This window comes from Chelonia mydas, chromosome 3 (genome assembly GCF_015237465.2).
Source record: "Chelonia mydas isolate rCheMyd1 chromosome 3, rCheMyd1.pri.v2, whole genome shotgun sequence".
NCBI classification, from domain to species: domain Eukaryota; kingdom Metazoa; phylum Chordata; order Testudines; family Cheloniidae; genus Chelonia; species Chelonia mydas.
This window is the reverse complement of record NC_057851.1, coordinates 99,034,789-99,050,726: the sequence shown is the minus strand read 5'-3', so window position 1 is coordinate 99,050,726 and position 15,938 is coordinate 99,034,789. Positions and strand designations below refer to the sequence as shown.

Genomic DNA, 15,938 nt, shown 5'->3' with positions numbered 1-15,938 from the left:
ACAGAGAGAACCTTTACCTCATACTTCAGGGTTTAAATCAATCTCTATTAGAGATTAGGATGAAACCTGATGTGGGAGGCAAATTGCCCCATATCTGTCTACTGCGAGGGTTCTTACACTTTCCTTTGAAGCATCTGGTACTGGCCATGTTTGCAGACAGGATATCGGTCTAAGTGAAGCTGAGTCCTGATGCAGGATGGCAATTTTTATGTTCCTATAGAACAGACCTGCTCTTACGTAACAGTAATCACCTTTTATAGGGAAGCAATCCACATTCATGAATATTATAGGGAATTTTATAGGGAAATTTTAATAGGGATTTTATAGGGAATTTTACAGGGAAATTTTATCCGGAAGCAATCCACATTCATGAATATTATAGGGATTTTATAGGGAATTTTATAGGGAAATTTTATCAGGAAGCAATCCACATTCATGAATATTCTTTTTCTTCTACATATAACTGAATATATTCGAAAAAGAATATTGTATTGCTTCCCAAAGACACTAGAGTTGCTACAATTTGTATCAAGTATCTAGCACACAGAAAAGAGGTCATGGGTTCTAACAGGGATGTTTAACTGCTCTGTTTTAACATGAATTGGAGGAGCAGACAGAAGGAGGAATGAGGAAGAAGTACATATTTTAGTTCAGAAGAGGGCTCCGCAAAGGATGCTTATATTATTGCTCAGCTTATTTCCGTATCATTGATGCTCATGGTTTGGACACAGACTAATTATTTTAAGGACTTGAACACTGTTTTCCACAATCCTGATTGTCTTCCATATGTGACTTCCAGGATTTGGCCCACAGAATTTATCATAGCAGAAGGGGAAAAAAAGTGAATTTAAAATTTGCCTCACCAGTCCAGACCATTGGTCCATCAATTCTGGTATCCTGCTTCCAGCAATAGCTAATGCCCATTTCATGTGAGGAAAGCAGAAATAAGATACGCAAAACATCAAAGCACCTGGAAAACGGTAGAATGAGGTACATGGGAAAATGTTTATTTCCTGATCTCCCAAAGAGTTGGGATACACACTGAGGCATGACATTTGATTACCCTTGTCTTAGCTTGCTAGTCTTACCAATGGTAATTAAATGCAGTCCTTTTTCAAATCTAGACACAGTTTTTGACTTGATGTTCTTTTACAGCTATGAATTCTAATAGTTGATTACAGGCAAAGTAATATATCCTTTCACTTGTTCCATATTTACTGATTATTAATCTTGAGTGACCACTCTTGTCATAGTATGGGGATAGAGCCAAAAAGGAGGATTGTGTTCATTTACACAAATTTTAAGGCCAGGAGAGACCATAATGAGAATCTAGTCTGACCTCCTAAACAAGACAGGCCATAGAATTTCTTCCCATTATTCATGCATCTTAACTGTCTTCTCTGGTTTGGAATAAAACAACTGCCTCTAACTCTGCCTTTTTTCAAGTTTAAACATTCCTAGCTTTTGCACTTGTTTGTTTGTAAGCCTCAGCATACTTCTAGCAATCTTTGTTGTCCTTCTCCGAAGTTGCTGCTAAAGTATTTGTAAATAATCAAATTCTCTGGGGTCAGTGTCAAAACACTGTACCGGGTGATGTTAATGAGGGTCACATGGCTGTAAGCTCACCACACAATTTACAAGAGTGATTTTCCACAGTATGTTTTATCTGCCTCAGAAGAAAAAGGTTCGTTTAGCTGTGTGACCTCACTCCCATTCCTGTTATATCTTTAGTTGTCCCCCGTAATCACTTGGAATCCTGGACCTGTGGATCCTCCCCTTAGGTTGGGGGGAGGTCCTTTACCAGTACTTCCTGGATCCCAACACGGATCCATTTAGATGGTGGAGGAGCAACTGGAGAAGGAGAGGGAATGGGTAGAAGTAAAGTGCTACCAGTATGGGCAATATCTGATTTGTTCCAAGGGGGAAATAAAGGCAAGCCAGGGAAGGAATTGTGACTCACTCTTTGAAAGCAGCATAAACTAAACTAGAAAAGTCTCTTATTCCAGAATAAGAGTGTCTGCACAGGGAGCTAAAGTGGCATAACTGTAGAGGTATAATACCAGTATATCTCCTCATGTAGACAGGCCCTCAGAGTCACAGAGCTACATGTTCAATCTAGACCCCATTACATGTACTCCAAAGGCCTGTATCTTACTCTGCAAAAAGTCCCATTGAAATCGGTGGAAATTCCTGTGAAATAGCATACTATTTTTTGAGAGTAAGCAGAGAAGCATCTGGCCCCAGGTAGTTTAGCAAAATGTGGAGATGTCCTTCGCTGCAAAGTACTTGATCATCTAACTCTTTGGAAATGCTTAGAGCCAGGAGTCCAGCTGGAGAAAGACCTAAGGAGAGTTTGCCCTCAGAGCAAACTTCATTCATTAGCTGCACCCTCTGATTCACTGCTTCTCTGCACAGTTTCAGTGTCGTGCCTGCTGTTTTATTTGCTCGCTTATTTTTCTCCTTGACTTTGAAAGTTTGTTGCATCTCTAAGCACCCTTTGCCTACAGATATTCTGCTGACATTGCTTATGGGATAATCCCCTTCTTATCTTCAGTTTGGACCTCTTGTTGCTAACAGACCATTCCATTCCTTTCAGTCTTGCATACCTCTACTCTTTCATTTCTAAACTGTAAATCCGCCTAATCTCTTCTCACAATTTATGCTGCTAAAACCCTGAATTCTTTCAAGTACTCTTCTTTTTAATTCTGTCCATCAAGGACTTAATTCTGCACAACACAGGTGCAGGAAGGGAAAACACGAGCTGAATGCACAAGCCCAATTTCTCATTGAAAGCACGGCTGTGCAGCCACTCTGCGTACTAGCAGGAGTGAGGTCAGAGAGGGGACTTCTTAGTCAAGTGCCTCATTTGCGGATTGAGGATCACACTTAAAGCCATGTAATTCTTCAGATATGCTCATTTTTACCACACCCGCCCCTGGTGTGTGGTTTTGTTTGGTGTGGTTTGTTTTTGTTTTGTTTTGTTTTGCACTCCACGCTTGAGTGTAAGTGAGAGAACACACAGGGGCTGAGGCATATTTTCACTTAGGCCTCACCCAAAGCTCATCTGAAATCCATGAGAGACTTTCCCTTTGACTTCAGTAGGCACAGGGCTTAGCCCTCAGCTCAGAGGCTCACGCTTAGGCTGCATCAACACTCAAGCTGAAGGCACAATTCCCACCACAGGTAAACGTACATGTGCTACCTTTGATCGCACTAGTGCGCAAAAAATAGCAGCAGAGCCATGGCAGCACAGGTGATGGGATGGACTAGTCACCCAAGTAAGTGCCTAGGATCCTGGCTGGGACTGTACTCCGGGCACCTAGCCCCTCTCCTCACCTGCACCACCACGGCTACACTGCTATTTTTAGCATGTTAGCTCAATCAAAGCTAGCAGATGTGTCTCTCCCCTACCTGGAAATTACACCTTCAGCTTCAGTGTCGATGCACCCCCTATTCTTACCGTTACTCCTCGGCTCACACTCAAGTTGAAAAATCACAGCTTTGTGCTCTCTGCAGAATGCACACCACCCAAGGACTGTCCAGATGTATGCTGGGCGATTATTACTATAATGCACACTTGAAACAATGCTGGAATGCTGTACGTGGTGGGGGAGGGGCATTATTTTCTGACCCAGAGTTGCGGTTTGGGCTTATTGTTACAGTGCTGAACATATCTGCTGAAGCGAGTGCAGGTGAAGCAGTCAGTTACTCTGCAGAAGTGGCTTTAGAGATAGGCAGGTTAGATTTTCAGAGCTTTGCATGGGGACTAGAGTCACAGCTCTCAGTATTAATTATGACGACAAACAGAAGCTGACACCTAGTTACTGGTATCCCAAGAGGAAAATACAGCCCCTTTGTGCCTCCTGCAGCTGCTGCTTCTTGGCAAAAGGACAAACGGTGATTGCGATTCCAGAGAGGTGTCAAAAGCCAAGAATCGTTCATTATTTACTATTCAGATTAGGGGAAAAGATGGACAGAACATATTAGGGCATGTCTACACTGGCAGAGTTACAGCGCCAGCAGTTACAGCGCTGCTCAGAGAGCACTGAAGGGAAACCACTGTTGTGTGTTCACACGGACAGCTGCCTGTGCAATAGCGTGTTCACACTTGCAGCGGTATTTGGAGTGATGCACTCTGGGCAGCTGTCCCACAGAGCACCTGTTTCTCTTCTGCCGCTAAGACTTGTGGGAAGGCAGAGGGGAGTTGCGGGGCATCCTGCGTCCTGTCCCAATGCCCCATGATGCATTGCTTCACATCCCAGCAATCCGTGTGCTTCTGTCCGCATTTGGCACCATCTTTCAACGGTTTGTGTCCTGCGCGTCCTGCCTCTTCAGCTGCAGGAATGGATCCCAAACTGTTGATCAGCACGCTGCTCGCTCTGACCAACACGTCACGAGTGGCAGTGGAGTTATTCCTTAAACTACAAAGACAAGAGGAGTGGCTTATATTTCTCTACTTCTCCTGGATACTAAATCCAACCACTCGGAGCCAGCAAAGTGCAGGTTATCCACATTTTCCTCCCAAAAATGTCTCTCTTTTCCCCACCTTTGTCACTGCCGTGGTGTAATGAGTTCTGCCCCTGCCAAACAGGAACCCTTTAGTCATACTTGGTGTGGCGTACGGCCCAATGGGAAGCACTGGCAATGTTCTATTTTAAAATTGTAATTTTCAGTGATTTTAGTGTAAGTGAACAGGAAACAAGCATTTAGTGTTCTACAGAAAGAAAATCATTAAGGGCCCAGTTCTGGTCCAGAGTCATGGCTGTGACCAAAAACCTTTAGATGCCTGTGCCCCACCTGTGTGCTCTCCTGATGTTGTCCACTCCTCCTGCATAAGCTATCACCATCCTCCGGCTGATCTAAGTTATGCTCTGCTGCCAATGACCTAAAGGATCTGTTATGACAACAATGAATTGTCAAGGCACAGGAAAGGCCTAGTAGTCTTACTTGGGACAGGTGGGCTTAGGGTTCACTGGGGTTCTCCTCTTGTGTCTGGCTAAACCAGTTTTTGGATCACTTTGCCCTAGGGGTATGAAGCATAAAGCAGCCACAGCACAGCCAAAGATCAGGACTCTGTCTTCAGTTCCACCTGTGCAATCCAATTAAAATCACTGTGTGTAAATGAAGTCAGAATTTGGCTTTATGTATACATGGATATTAGAGTGATATAATATTATATATAAGACAAAGGCAAGACACTCATAAAACAAGAATAGAAATATATTAATCATATCTACCTTTACCTCAAGAGGAAAGAAAACTTACATATATAGCATATGGCTGGAATAGCAAACTTGCTGTATTTTTGGCAGGTATTCATAATTCTACATAACATGCAGTACTGCTCACAAACCAACGGGTACTCTCTCTCGCTGCCTCCACATACGTTAACCTGTATTCTGAGAGAGAGGTTTAGTCATTTCCCTCTTTCACATTCAGCTGTGGAGGGATAGCACTGTCAAACCTTGCCTCACACTTTTCAGACACGTAGTGTTATGCACACGCTTGAAGCAGGAAAACATTGTTCTAGTGTTGGGTTGCCCCTGAAAACCCTATAGTACAGCAGTTGACAGGCATTTTATTGGCTGAATGTGAGTCACATGACTAAGGTACCACACACAGCTTGGAGTTCAGGCCTTGGTCCAGTGGGAGCTGCTGGTGTTCAGCACCACAAAACAAAATAAGGTCACTCATTCAGGTGCCTAATTGTGGATTTATGTCCCTAATTTTAGGCACCCAGGCATCCTTTCAAGAATAATGTCTTTTTTCCCCTTCCTTTCAGTGACCTGGCTAGTGCTGAGTGAAATTTTCCCTGGTGGGATCAGAGGACGGGCCATGGCTTTCACCTCTAGCTTGAACTGGGGTATAAATCTCCTCATCTCCTTGACATTTTTGACTGTAACTGGTAAGAATTCTTTGTTTCTTCTTGAGTGTATATGCCCATTACCGGGCATTGTGATGCATTCTCAGGGTGTCTAGCACTGTATGTCATCCTGTTAGCCCTGTCTCTCATCATAAAAGGGAACTGTTGATGTTAAACTTTCCTGCCACTCCAGTTGGTTAGCCAGCCCCACAGATCCCTCAGGACTCTGCCAGTCCTAACTTTGCCTTGCAGGTTAACCCTTGGTGCTCTTCAGTTCCTGAACACTCCAGAAGCATCTCCCTTCAGCATCTAACCCGTCACTGGACGCTCACAGAAATTACGAAGTGCGCTGGCTCTAAAGAGGCTTGATTTAACCAGGAATTCACATGCTATTTATCACAACAGCACTGAGATGTACTTACGATGAAACAGAGAAGTTTATTAACCAAGAACAGAAATTTAGGTGATACTAAGCAGAGATAATACACAGACAATGGTTACAAATAAAACAAAAGTATTATCACACTTTCTAGTGACAAACTTAATGGGCTTCAATCCTTGTCTAAGGCAGACTTCTCAACTACAGCCATTTCTTAGTGACAACAACCCGCCGTTCATGGATCCACCATTCATGGTTACAAAGAGCACTGACCTCTTTGTCCCCTCAGTGTTGGATAATCAAAGCTTATTTTTGCTTCTCCTTATATTCCCCAAAGTTGGTCCTTTTCACTAGTCAGGATGAACCCCTGGGGATCAGACTCCAGTGTCTTCCTATGCTGATTTCTCATCCTCATGTTAATTTGCTCCTTCTGTTTACCTCCAACACAAAATGAACTGTCCAATGGTTCTGGCATCACCATGCTCAATTTATATCAGAAAGAGGGAGATAACTGTTCTCCCTCTTGTCTGGAAGAAAACCTGTTTCACCCTTTGGTTACAGATTTTAAAGCTTAATATCAGTAAGTATCCATAATTCCTCCTATAGTGTTAATACACAATGTTAATGTTTCACAATGATATTAATGACCAGTGTATCACCAGCTTTCATTTGATATCTCACACAACATTCTTTACAGATAAACACTATGACAGCAATGTGTGAGGTGTAGTGAGTTTTTCAGGCCTGACAAGAGTTGCTGATGCAGTAGTGAACTGCCAATGCACCTCTGCATCACAGGCATAATGAATCTTTCCCATATGGACAACATAATCTCTGAAATGTTAGAAATAAAATGCAAGGGCCAAATTCAGAGGTGATTTGCTGGTGCGTGTTCCAGACCGCACAGAGAGTACACTAGATCAGTTTAGACTTCATCTGCAGTCTTGATTGCCTTCCGCTCACACGCCAGTAAGTAGTGGGTAAATATGCCTGAGGAAGCATAATGGATTCAGATTAAGAGACTAACTTGTACTACCTCTGAATCTGGCAACAGGTCTCTTACTCGGGCTATCAAAGACCTCTTCACTAATAAGCTATACAAATAACAGTTAGGACTCAATCCTGTTTCCTTTGAAGTTAATGGAAGTTTTACTCTAGAGTAGTGCTTTTTGAAAATTTTCCAGTGAAATGTTTTTCCATTTAATCAAAATTTACACATTCCTGCCAACTTTCAATTTTGATGAAGTTCTGTTTAGAAAAAAAATGGAAAAAAGTGTTTTGATAAGGCTGAAACATTGTTTCAACCTTATCAGAATGAAATGTTATGTTTTTTTGTTTTGAAAAATAAAAGACTGTTTATAAATTATAATGTAACAAAATAAGAATGATTTGATCAACCTCAAACAGTTTATTTCCAGAACTTGATTTCACCAGAGTTTAGAAATGTTTTGGTTTTAGACCATTTCAAACAAAAACAAATTTCCAAATGTCAGAATTTCCTGCAGAACAGAGTTTCAACCAGCTCTACTAGAGTTCAGCAGAAGCAGAGTCAGCTCTCAGCTGATTATCTTGGAACTCGCTGCAGGTCTGGTAGAGTTCAGTAATGTTAGATGGAGTGCTGAGATTAGGTTATCAAGAAGAGGTACGATCCAGACTTAAAACAGGGTAAGGAAAAATAGTTTGCTTTTCCCTGGTTAAAACTCAAGAGAAATTTCAGGCCAAATTCTGTTCACTTAAATGAGTGTAAATCCACAAGAATTTGACTAGCAAAAGTGGAGTTAGTCTGGATTTACACAGGCAGGCAAAATTTGGCTGTTAGTCTTCAGGCAAAAGACTGAAGGTGCATTCAGGTTCCACTGAATCAAACAGGAGTTGTACTTGCATATCTGAGCGTACAATACAGCCCAGAGTGTCAGCCTTAACTTTCAGCTCATGACACAAATTGACAGATGCTAGGAGATTGTGACTCTGTATCTCTTGTATTCTCCATTGTTCCAAATGTATTTTCAAAACCTGGTTATTCACTGGAACCAACAGGAGTTAACACCTAGATCCATTACTGGCACAGAGTGGACTGTCAGCAGTGGAAGTACTGGAAACTGCCAGCACGAAAGGATTAGTTAGAACTGGCAACTACAACTGTGTGAAATATGTTTTTTTTGCTTCATAACATGTTCACATCAAAAATACACGTTGGAGGAATTTCAAAGAGCCTCTGAACTTTCAGACCAGCACCAGTGGTTACCAGACCTGCTATCGGGGGATAGCAGTTAAAAGTCAAGCCAGTAGAGCATTGCTGAATTCTATTTGTGGTTTCTTAGTTTGCTTGCACAAGGCTAGAACTAGGGGTCCTGGGGATGCTGCCACATCCCCTGACTTGAAGTGGTTTCCTTCCATTATATGCAAGGTTTATAGTTGGGTTCAATGGCTCTCAGCACCCCCACGATGCACATTGTTCCGGAACCCCTGCACCAGGCACAATTAAAAATATAAGTTTTCCTTGTGGCATAACAGTTACTTACAGATACGAGGGCTCAATGCTGTCAACCCTGATTTCAATGGGACTGCCTTAAAAAACTCTTTTGTAATACTAACAAAACATATTTTTTTCTTTTATAGACCTAATTGGTCTGCCATGGGTGTGTTTCATTTACTCAATAATGAGTCTAGCATCACTGGCTTTCATCATTGTGTTTATACCAGAGACAAAGGGATACTCTTTAGAGCAAATATCCATGGACCTAGCTAAACAGTAAGTATCAAGTGTATTTGCATCCCCACCACACTCCCAGTTAATTTGTGGCCTTTTACTGCCAGATTAATAAACAGAAAGTTACTTTGGGTTTGCTTGCAAGATCAAACTCCTTGAGGGTTCCTTCATTCACTGAAGTCAATGGCAAACTCCTCAATGGTGAAGGACCAGGCCCCAAAAGAGGATTAAAGTCTCCCACTATCAACTTCATTGTGATGAATAAGTAAACAGTAAGAGTATCTAAACTAGAGTTCAGGTTCTCCCAGTACACTCCAGCTGCTTTGTATCAGAACAAAAGAGGAAGAGTGCACTAGTGAATCTATCCTTTAATGATGGGGAGGACCTCAAAGCTTCAGAGGTTCAGATGAGTTTTAAGCACACACAAATTCTGATCTGAAAGAACCTTCCAAATTGCTCAGGTCTGCAGATCTGTTGGGGAAATCTCACCAAAAAAGACCTACCAGGAAGTCTTGTGTATGTCCCTACTCAATTGTGTAAGGCAAACTCCGGCATAGCAATAGTGGAGTTAGATGGCTACATGGGAATGAGGATATTTGCACATTTTCCTTCTGCCTGGCCCATTCTGACCATCCTTTATTTGATGGAGTTCCATCTGCTCCCTTCCATAATGCATAAGCAGAGAAGGTCCTATGTGATTCCATATTTAACAATGAACCCCCAAATCTCATAGGGGCACAAAGTTACAGTTCTATAGTATTTATATGCTGTATCCACATTCTTTAGGTAGGAGCTTCACTGATCAGAAATTAACTGATGCCTTTTAACAGTGCGCTAATTTTTGTGTGTGTCCCATGAAACAGGGATACACAGGACTGAGGTGTAAAACTCAGGACTTTCCTGAAGTGTTCGAGATGGGTTGCAACCCTACATAGGGCACAGGACTGCAAAGGACCTCCTGGGTCAGAAGCTTCATAGGGAATCCAATCATATAAGCCTGTTCACAAATTTATCAAGCTCCATTTTAAAAACTAGTTCAGTTGTTTGTCCCATTACTCCAGTTGGAAGGCTGCTTCAGGGCCTCACTCCGCTGATGGTGAGAAGCCTTTAGCTACACCAGCTGGCTGCTTTAATGAAGATCAGCCTCAAAGGAGTCCAACATCATGGAAAAAGGGGTAGGGAACTCACAGAAAAAGATAGTTGACCACCGTAATTCTTATGGGGTCAAGTTACAGATGTCATAGGGTAAAATCCTGGCCCAACGGAAGTCAATGGGAATTTTGCTATTGTCTTTATTGGTGAAATCCTGGTCCCATAGGATTCTTTTGGCTAATCAAATCAACCATTATCTGAATTTGAGTAGACTGTTGCTATCCCATCTCTGCTGCTGCTCTATGCCCCTTCACTAGGTACTACTAATTTGAAGGACAGGATATAACAAGTTCCATTGGCTGGATGTTGAAATGAGAAAAATTCTTATAAGAAATAAGACATTTTTGACAGTGAGGGTAATTAGCTATTGGAGAAACTTATCAAGGGAGATTCTTTATGCCTTGGAGTCTTTAAATCAAGACAAGCTTGGCTGTTCTCATTGGTGGCAGATGAAAGAATAAGGAGTAACGATCTCAAGTTGCAGTGGGGGATATTAGGAAACACTATTTCACTAGGAGGGTGGTGAAGCACTGGAATGGGTTACCTAGGGAGGTGGTGGAATCTCCATCCTTAGAGGTTTTGAAGGCCCCGCTTGACAAAGCCCTGGCTGGGATGATTTAGTTGGGAGTGGTCCTGCTTTGAGCAGGGGGTTGGACTAGATGACCTCCTGAGCTCTCTTCCAACCCTAATCTTCTATGATTCTATGATTCTATGGATGTCTTTCTAAAGATACTCTGTAGTTCAACCAGAAGTGATTTGGCTTGAAAATGTTCACTTACATAGAGGAAAGAATAATTCCCTCCACTGTAGGAATTCATAGGTGAAATTCTGTTGCCAGACTAGATGATCGTAGTGACCCCATCTGACTTTAAAAATCAATGAATTCCTTGAGAATACAATAAGGTAGTTGCTGACTACCAGTCTGAGGAATACATATTTATTGGACAAGATTTAAGGACTCAGTCTCCTTTGCTCTCACCATTCTTCTCTATCATTAAACAAACTGCAGAAAGAGAAAGAATCATTGCAAAGATCAAAGCTAGCAACATCCAAGTGTCTGTTACACATGGCATAACAAAGTATTTTCCTTTCTCCATCTAATTCCAATTTAAAAAGAAAAAAAAAGGTAAGCCAAAACTGCCACCTAGTGGAGAAGTAGGGTAACATGCTCCCACAGTTCATGGGACCATGTCTTTCTCTTCAAAGCTCCAAAGATATCTATAAAAAGAAAAGGAGTACTTGTGGCACCTTAGAGACTAACCAATTTATTTGAGCATAAGCTTTCGTGAGCTACAGCTCACTGCATCCGATGAAGTGAGAAAGCTTATGCTCAAATAAATTGGTTAGTCTCTAAGGTGCCACAAGTACTCCTTTTCTTTTTGCGAATACAGACTAACACGGCTGCTACTCTGAAACTCAGCAAATAATGTTTTATGTGATAAGCTGTAAAAACTGTTTATTGAATAAATCTACTCAACAAATCCTTGCAGCAGTTGTTGAATGTATTACTAGCAAATGATTGTGCATTATGTGACCAGCTGTAATCAAAACTTATTTCTGTGTCACTGAATTAGCCAAAGAGGTAGAAATATTTACAAGGGGAGAACAAACTTTGACCATGTGATTGAATGCTAAGTGTTTCTTCTCTTTCAGGAAGTATACAAAGAGCTCCATTTGTTGGATGGGCCAACGTAGAGAGAAACTAGTGCCTACAGAACTTCCCAAGAGAGATCATCATGAGCCATTCTACTAGACTGGAGAAGGATATTTGTCCAAGGGCAATCGAGACAGTTTCTACAATATTGACACTACTACACAACACTTAGTCTGTATTCCATTCTTTAGTAGCTTTATATTGCCACTGAAAGAAAAACATTTAAGATTTTTGTAGTTTAAAGTTTATTAAAATGGCTTAAAATAAGTAAAGCCAACATTCCTCACCTCCAAATTAACCCACCTCTGAAATAGGGGAGGTGAATGGGTATTTAAATAAAACAATTACAATATTTAAATAGGGATAGCCACACTCCTAACTTCTTCAACTTGTGGGGACCCTCAGGGAGATGGAAGGGATTGATATCTCCTCTATCCTAGCAACTGGAGACAGGAACAATCAGAGTTGACTCCCAGATCACTTTGTGTTGCAGCACAGGTCACATTAGACTGGAATATATAATAGGAAGAATCTGTGCAGTGCAGTTAGCAGTTAGCAGCTTTATTACTGTATTCACATCTGGCCATGCTAGAAGTCTGCATGACTCTCTCAGCACTCTTGGCCCCAGCATGCACAAGGTCTTGTGTGAAACTTGGATTGGATTTCACTGTCTACTTTAGTTATTCCAGAGTCAGGAACATGAAAGTGATCTTCCCCAAACAATCACCACTCACCCTTCATTAGGCACTAGTTGGCTCATGGTCCGTTGCTTTGCTGAGCAATAAGCTTGATTAACTTTTAAAACAGCAGCAATAGCAATTAAAGCTACGTTGTTGAACTTCTAGACTTGAGATGCTATCTGGGCTGGTACCTGCTAAAGGAGTACTTGGAAAAAGCAAATCAGCGGAACACAAGTTGCCATTTTCCAGTGCCCTCTTACATGCTGAGACACATAGGATTTCAATCTGTATTCAGTGGTGACCATAATTAACTGGCTGTACTGCTGTACTGAAATATCAAGCTGTAGCTGTCACCAAATGCAGCCTCCAGTACTCAACAAAAATAAATGGAGTGGACATGGTGGTTACTCTGGACAGCTCAAGTGGAGAGACTTCTACTCTCTTTGCCTAGAAGGTCATGAATGTTCTTGTAGAGTGAGCTCTTAGAAGACAAATAAGTCACCCAAACAGATGGGTATCAAGTCTTTTTTTTTAGGGAAATCCTGATGGCTCACTGCAACCATACAGTGGAACCTCTTCTCCTCATGACCAGGATTTAGTCAAGGAATCAGAAATGATCCCTTCAGTTGATATTTTAATGCAACTTTGGGCAAGAAATCTGGCACTGCTTTAACTACTCTCATCTCATTGAAAAAACAGATTTTTTTTGCACAAGAGGAACTGTAATTTTCCAACCCATCTGGCCAAAGCTATAGGCCTACTCAGGCTATAGGTTCTATGGCAATTAAGCTTTCCATTAAGGATTCAAGAAGTGCATATATTAAAGAATTGAATACGAAGTTCAAATCCCATAGAAAAGCTAGACAAGAGTCAAAGATACAATTGACTAGCAGCTATTAGGAATTTAGCTACCTCAGGATGTGAGCCTACTGATCAAGCTTCACCTTATCCTGCATGCTCTGGAGGGCTACAGCCTGATCTCTCAGAGAACTGACATCAAAACCCTACCCAATCTTTTTGTACAGGAAGTATCAGTTGTAGTCCATCCTCCTGCCAACAGTGGAGTTTTAATACCATGATATTTTCCAGAGCTTTCCTTGTTTTAAAGGACACAGGCCCTGGAGCTTCCAGCAAATCCCTTAGATCGTTGCTCCAGAGACTGGTAAGATCTCATGGCTGGCCATCTTTTCCTGACACTGCTGTCGTCAATATTCACATTACCGTGCGTGTCAGTTTTGGGCTGAATTCTGATCAATCAGACAGATCAAGAATTTTGCCTGAGTCATCTGCAGTTTCCCTTTTTGACTAGAGCTATAGTCACTGCTAAGAACAGAGGTATTGCTGTGCTCTCTGAGTGGGGCAGAGCTCCAGAGCAGGTACAGCACAACAGGGTGAACCCATCCCTTCTACTGAGCTCAGCAGCAGCTTCCTCAAACTCCCCCTTTCCCTCCAATAGCACTACAGTGCAGGAAGGAGGAGTTAATAGAGGTAGGAGCCTCACCTGTAGGCTGGAGCCAGAAGGCAGCTGTTGGAGCCTAGAGGGGAGGAATTGTGGGGCAGCTGGAGTTTGGCAGTGCGACGCTAAGAAGTGGGGGGGCTAGAGAAGAGTGGAATCCAGGAGAGCAGGATGTGTGTGCACACATACATTTTCTATGCATTTCAGTTTGAATTTCCAACCTGCCATTGTTATACACACTTTGAAGATGGCAAGGGGGTGTGCAAAAGCCAGAGAGCAGGCCAAAACCCATAATTTATTCACCTTTTGAAAGTCTCAGGAAATTTTTGGTTCAGACTCATGATTTTCAAACTCTTAGGGTTGGCCATACCGTAAGTCAGCCTGAATTTTCCTTCCCTTAAGGCAGTATAGGCCGGTTAATCATTTAAAAATACTAGTGTCCTTCCCTGTATTAAATTCTCCACTTTGGACTATTGAAATAGAAGAATATTAAAGTTTATAGTGTACTGTTTATACCATGTTTATTTTGTGTTTCTCACCACTTGGATAATAAAGAATCTACGCTGTTATGTTTTATGTTTTGTTTGTGTGTTAAACACACACCAGACCGAAAAGCAAAGAGACAGATTCATTTTCTCAGACATTAGCAAAATATTGTGTTAGGGCTGCAAACGCTGCAGTGTTAAAAAAATACAGTGACAATAAACAAAGTCACAGAATATTCCTGTTGCTCCTAGACATTTGCACAAATGTACTTTTAGAAAAGAAGGTTTGGGCCACATGTAATGCAACAGTGTTCTATTCTTTATATGAGGCTGTTCTCTGGGCTTCCACGTGCAACTGCTTTTCTCATTTTTATCTTTTTGGAACTGGAGGAGAGTGACTCCCCAATCAGCAGACCTCCTTCATGGCTCAGGATTGGGTAGCAGGCTCTCATCACCTGGAACCCCCTGCCAAACACCACTCCAGCCCTACTTCTTCTCATGACTCAGCTCTCTAGCCAGGTCACTTATAGTTCCTCCCCTTCCAGGGGTAACAGGAAGTCCTACCAATAAATTATTCCGTGACCTTGTATTAGGTCTTCAGCCCCTGACTCTGGTCTCTGTCATCCTTACACTCCTTGTCTCACAGCCTCAGACCGTCTCTACCTTCCCATGTTCCCTGGCCTCTCTAGGTTCACCCTTTTTTCAAGGAAGGGGCTTCCAGGTGTCTACTCTAGAATTCCCGACAAATTCCAACTAACACCATGAACTTAAACTGCTTCTATCCCCCTTAGGCTCAATTTTTCATCCCTCTTAAATTACCCTTAGGCGCCATTCCTTAGCTGAACATGGAGTCCCAAGGCTACCTCTCTTAGACTCTAACTCCTATTTCAAGGCCCACCACAGAAGCTACCTCCCTCCTACAGCTTTCTCCCAGTTATCCTGCTACCTAACTTCTATCAGACTTAGTTCAAAAAGAGGGAACTCTCAATCTTCTAGGTACATTCCCCCAATCTCTCTCTCTCTCTGTCAGCCTTCCTTTCCCAGCTGTCCAATAATTGCAATCAAGCCACCAATCAGGATCAGCAGGAGAATAGTTACTGCATCACAGGTGCAGCTGAGCTGACCCCCTCTCCCCCTTAAAGGGCCAGCTAGCCTTTGACAGGCACTGATCCTGCACTGAGCTCTACCCAGACAGACCTCTAAGCCCTCTTCATGGTTACACTTGTAGAGAATTATCAGTATCGTATTCCAGTCAGGCAGCTTTGGACAAATTATTTTTCCCCCCAAGTCATCCACTTCAATCCTTCAATCATTCTTGTTACTTGATGGATAATTTGCTGCCAATTTGTCAACATTTTTCCATTACTAAGAAGTGCCCAGGAATGAATGCAGCATTCTTAAGTTGGTATAGTCTTAGCAATAGCATTTGGCAGGAGACTGTCAGCTTCCTGATTTATGCCTCTATAGCTTCACGATGCCTCTACACAGGTAGTCGGAAGCTGTATTGGTTTATTATTAGCACCATACTACATTCTTTCTACAGGTCTCATGTAATTTAC

General features: G+C 42.1%; 1 protein-coding gene across 1 annotated transcript in view; it reads left to right on the top strand.

Moving 5' to 3' along the window:
• The window catches only part of SLC2A12 (solute carrier family 2 member 12), a 37,447-nt gene extending 22,990 nt beyond the window's left edge, over positions 1–14,457 (top strand). The window contains 4 exon segments of the mRNA XM_007058048.3: positions 5,783–5,905; positions 8,862–8,994; positions 11,758–11,848; positions 11,851–14,457. Of these exon segments, the coding sequence (XP_007058110.2) occupies positions 5,783–5,905; positions 8,862–8,994; positions 11,758–11,848; positions 11,851–11,910 (407 nt within the window). The 3' untranslated portion in view covers positions 11,911–14,457.
• The last annotated feature ends 1,481 nt before the right edge of the window (positions 14,458–15,938 follow it).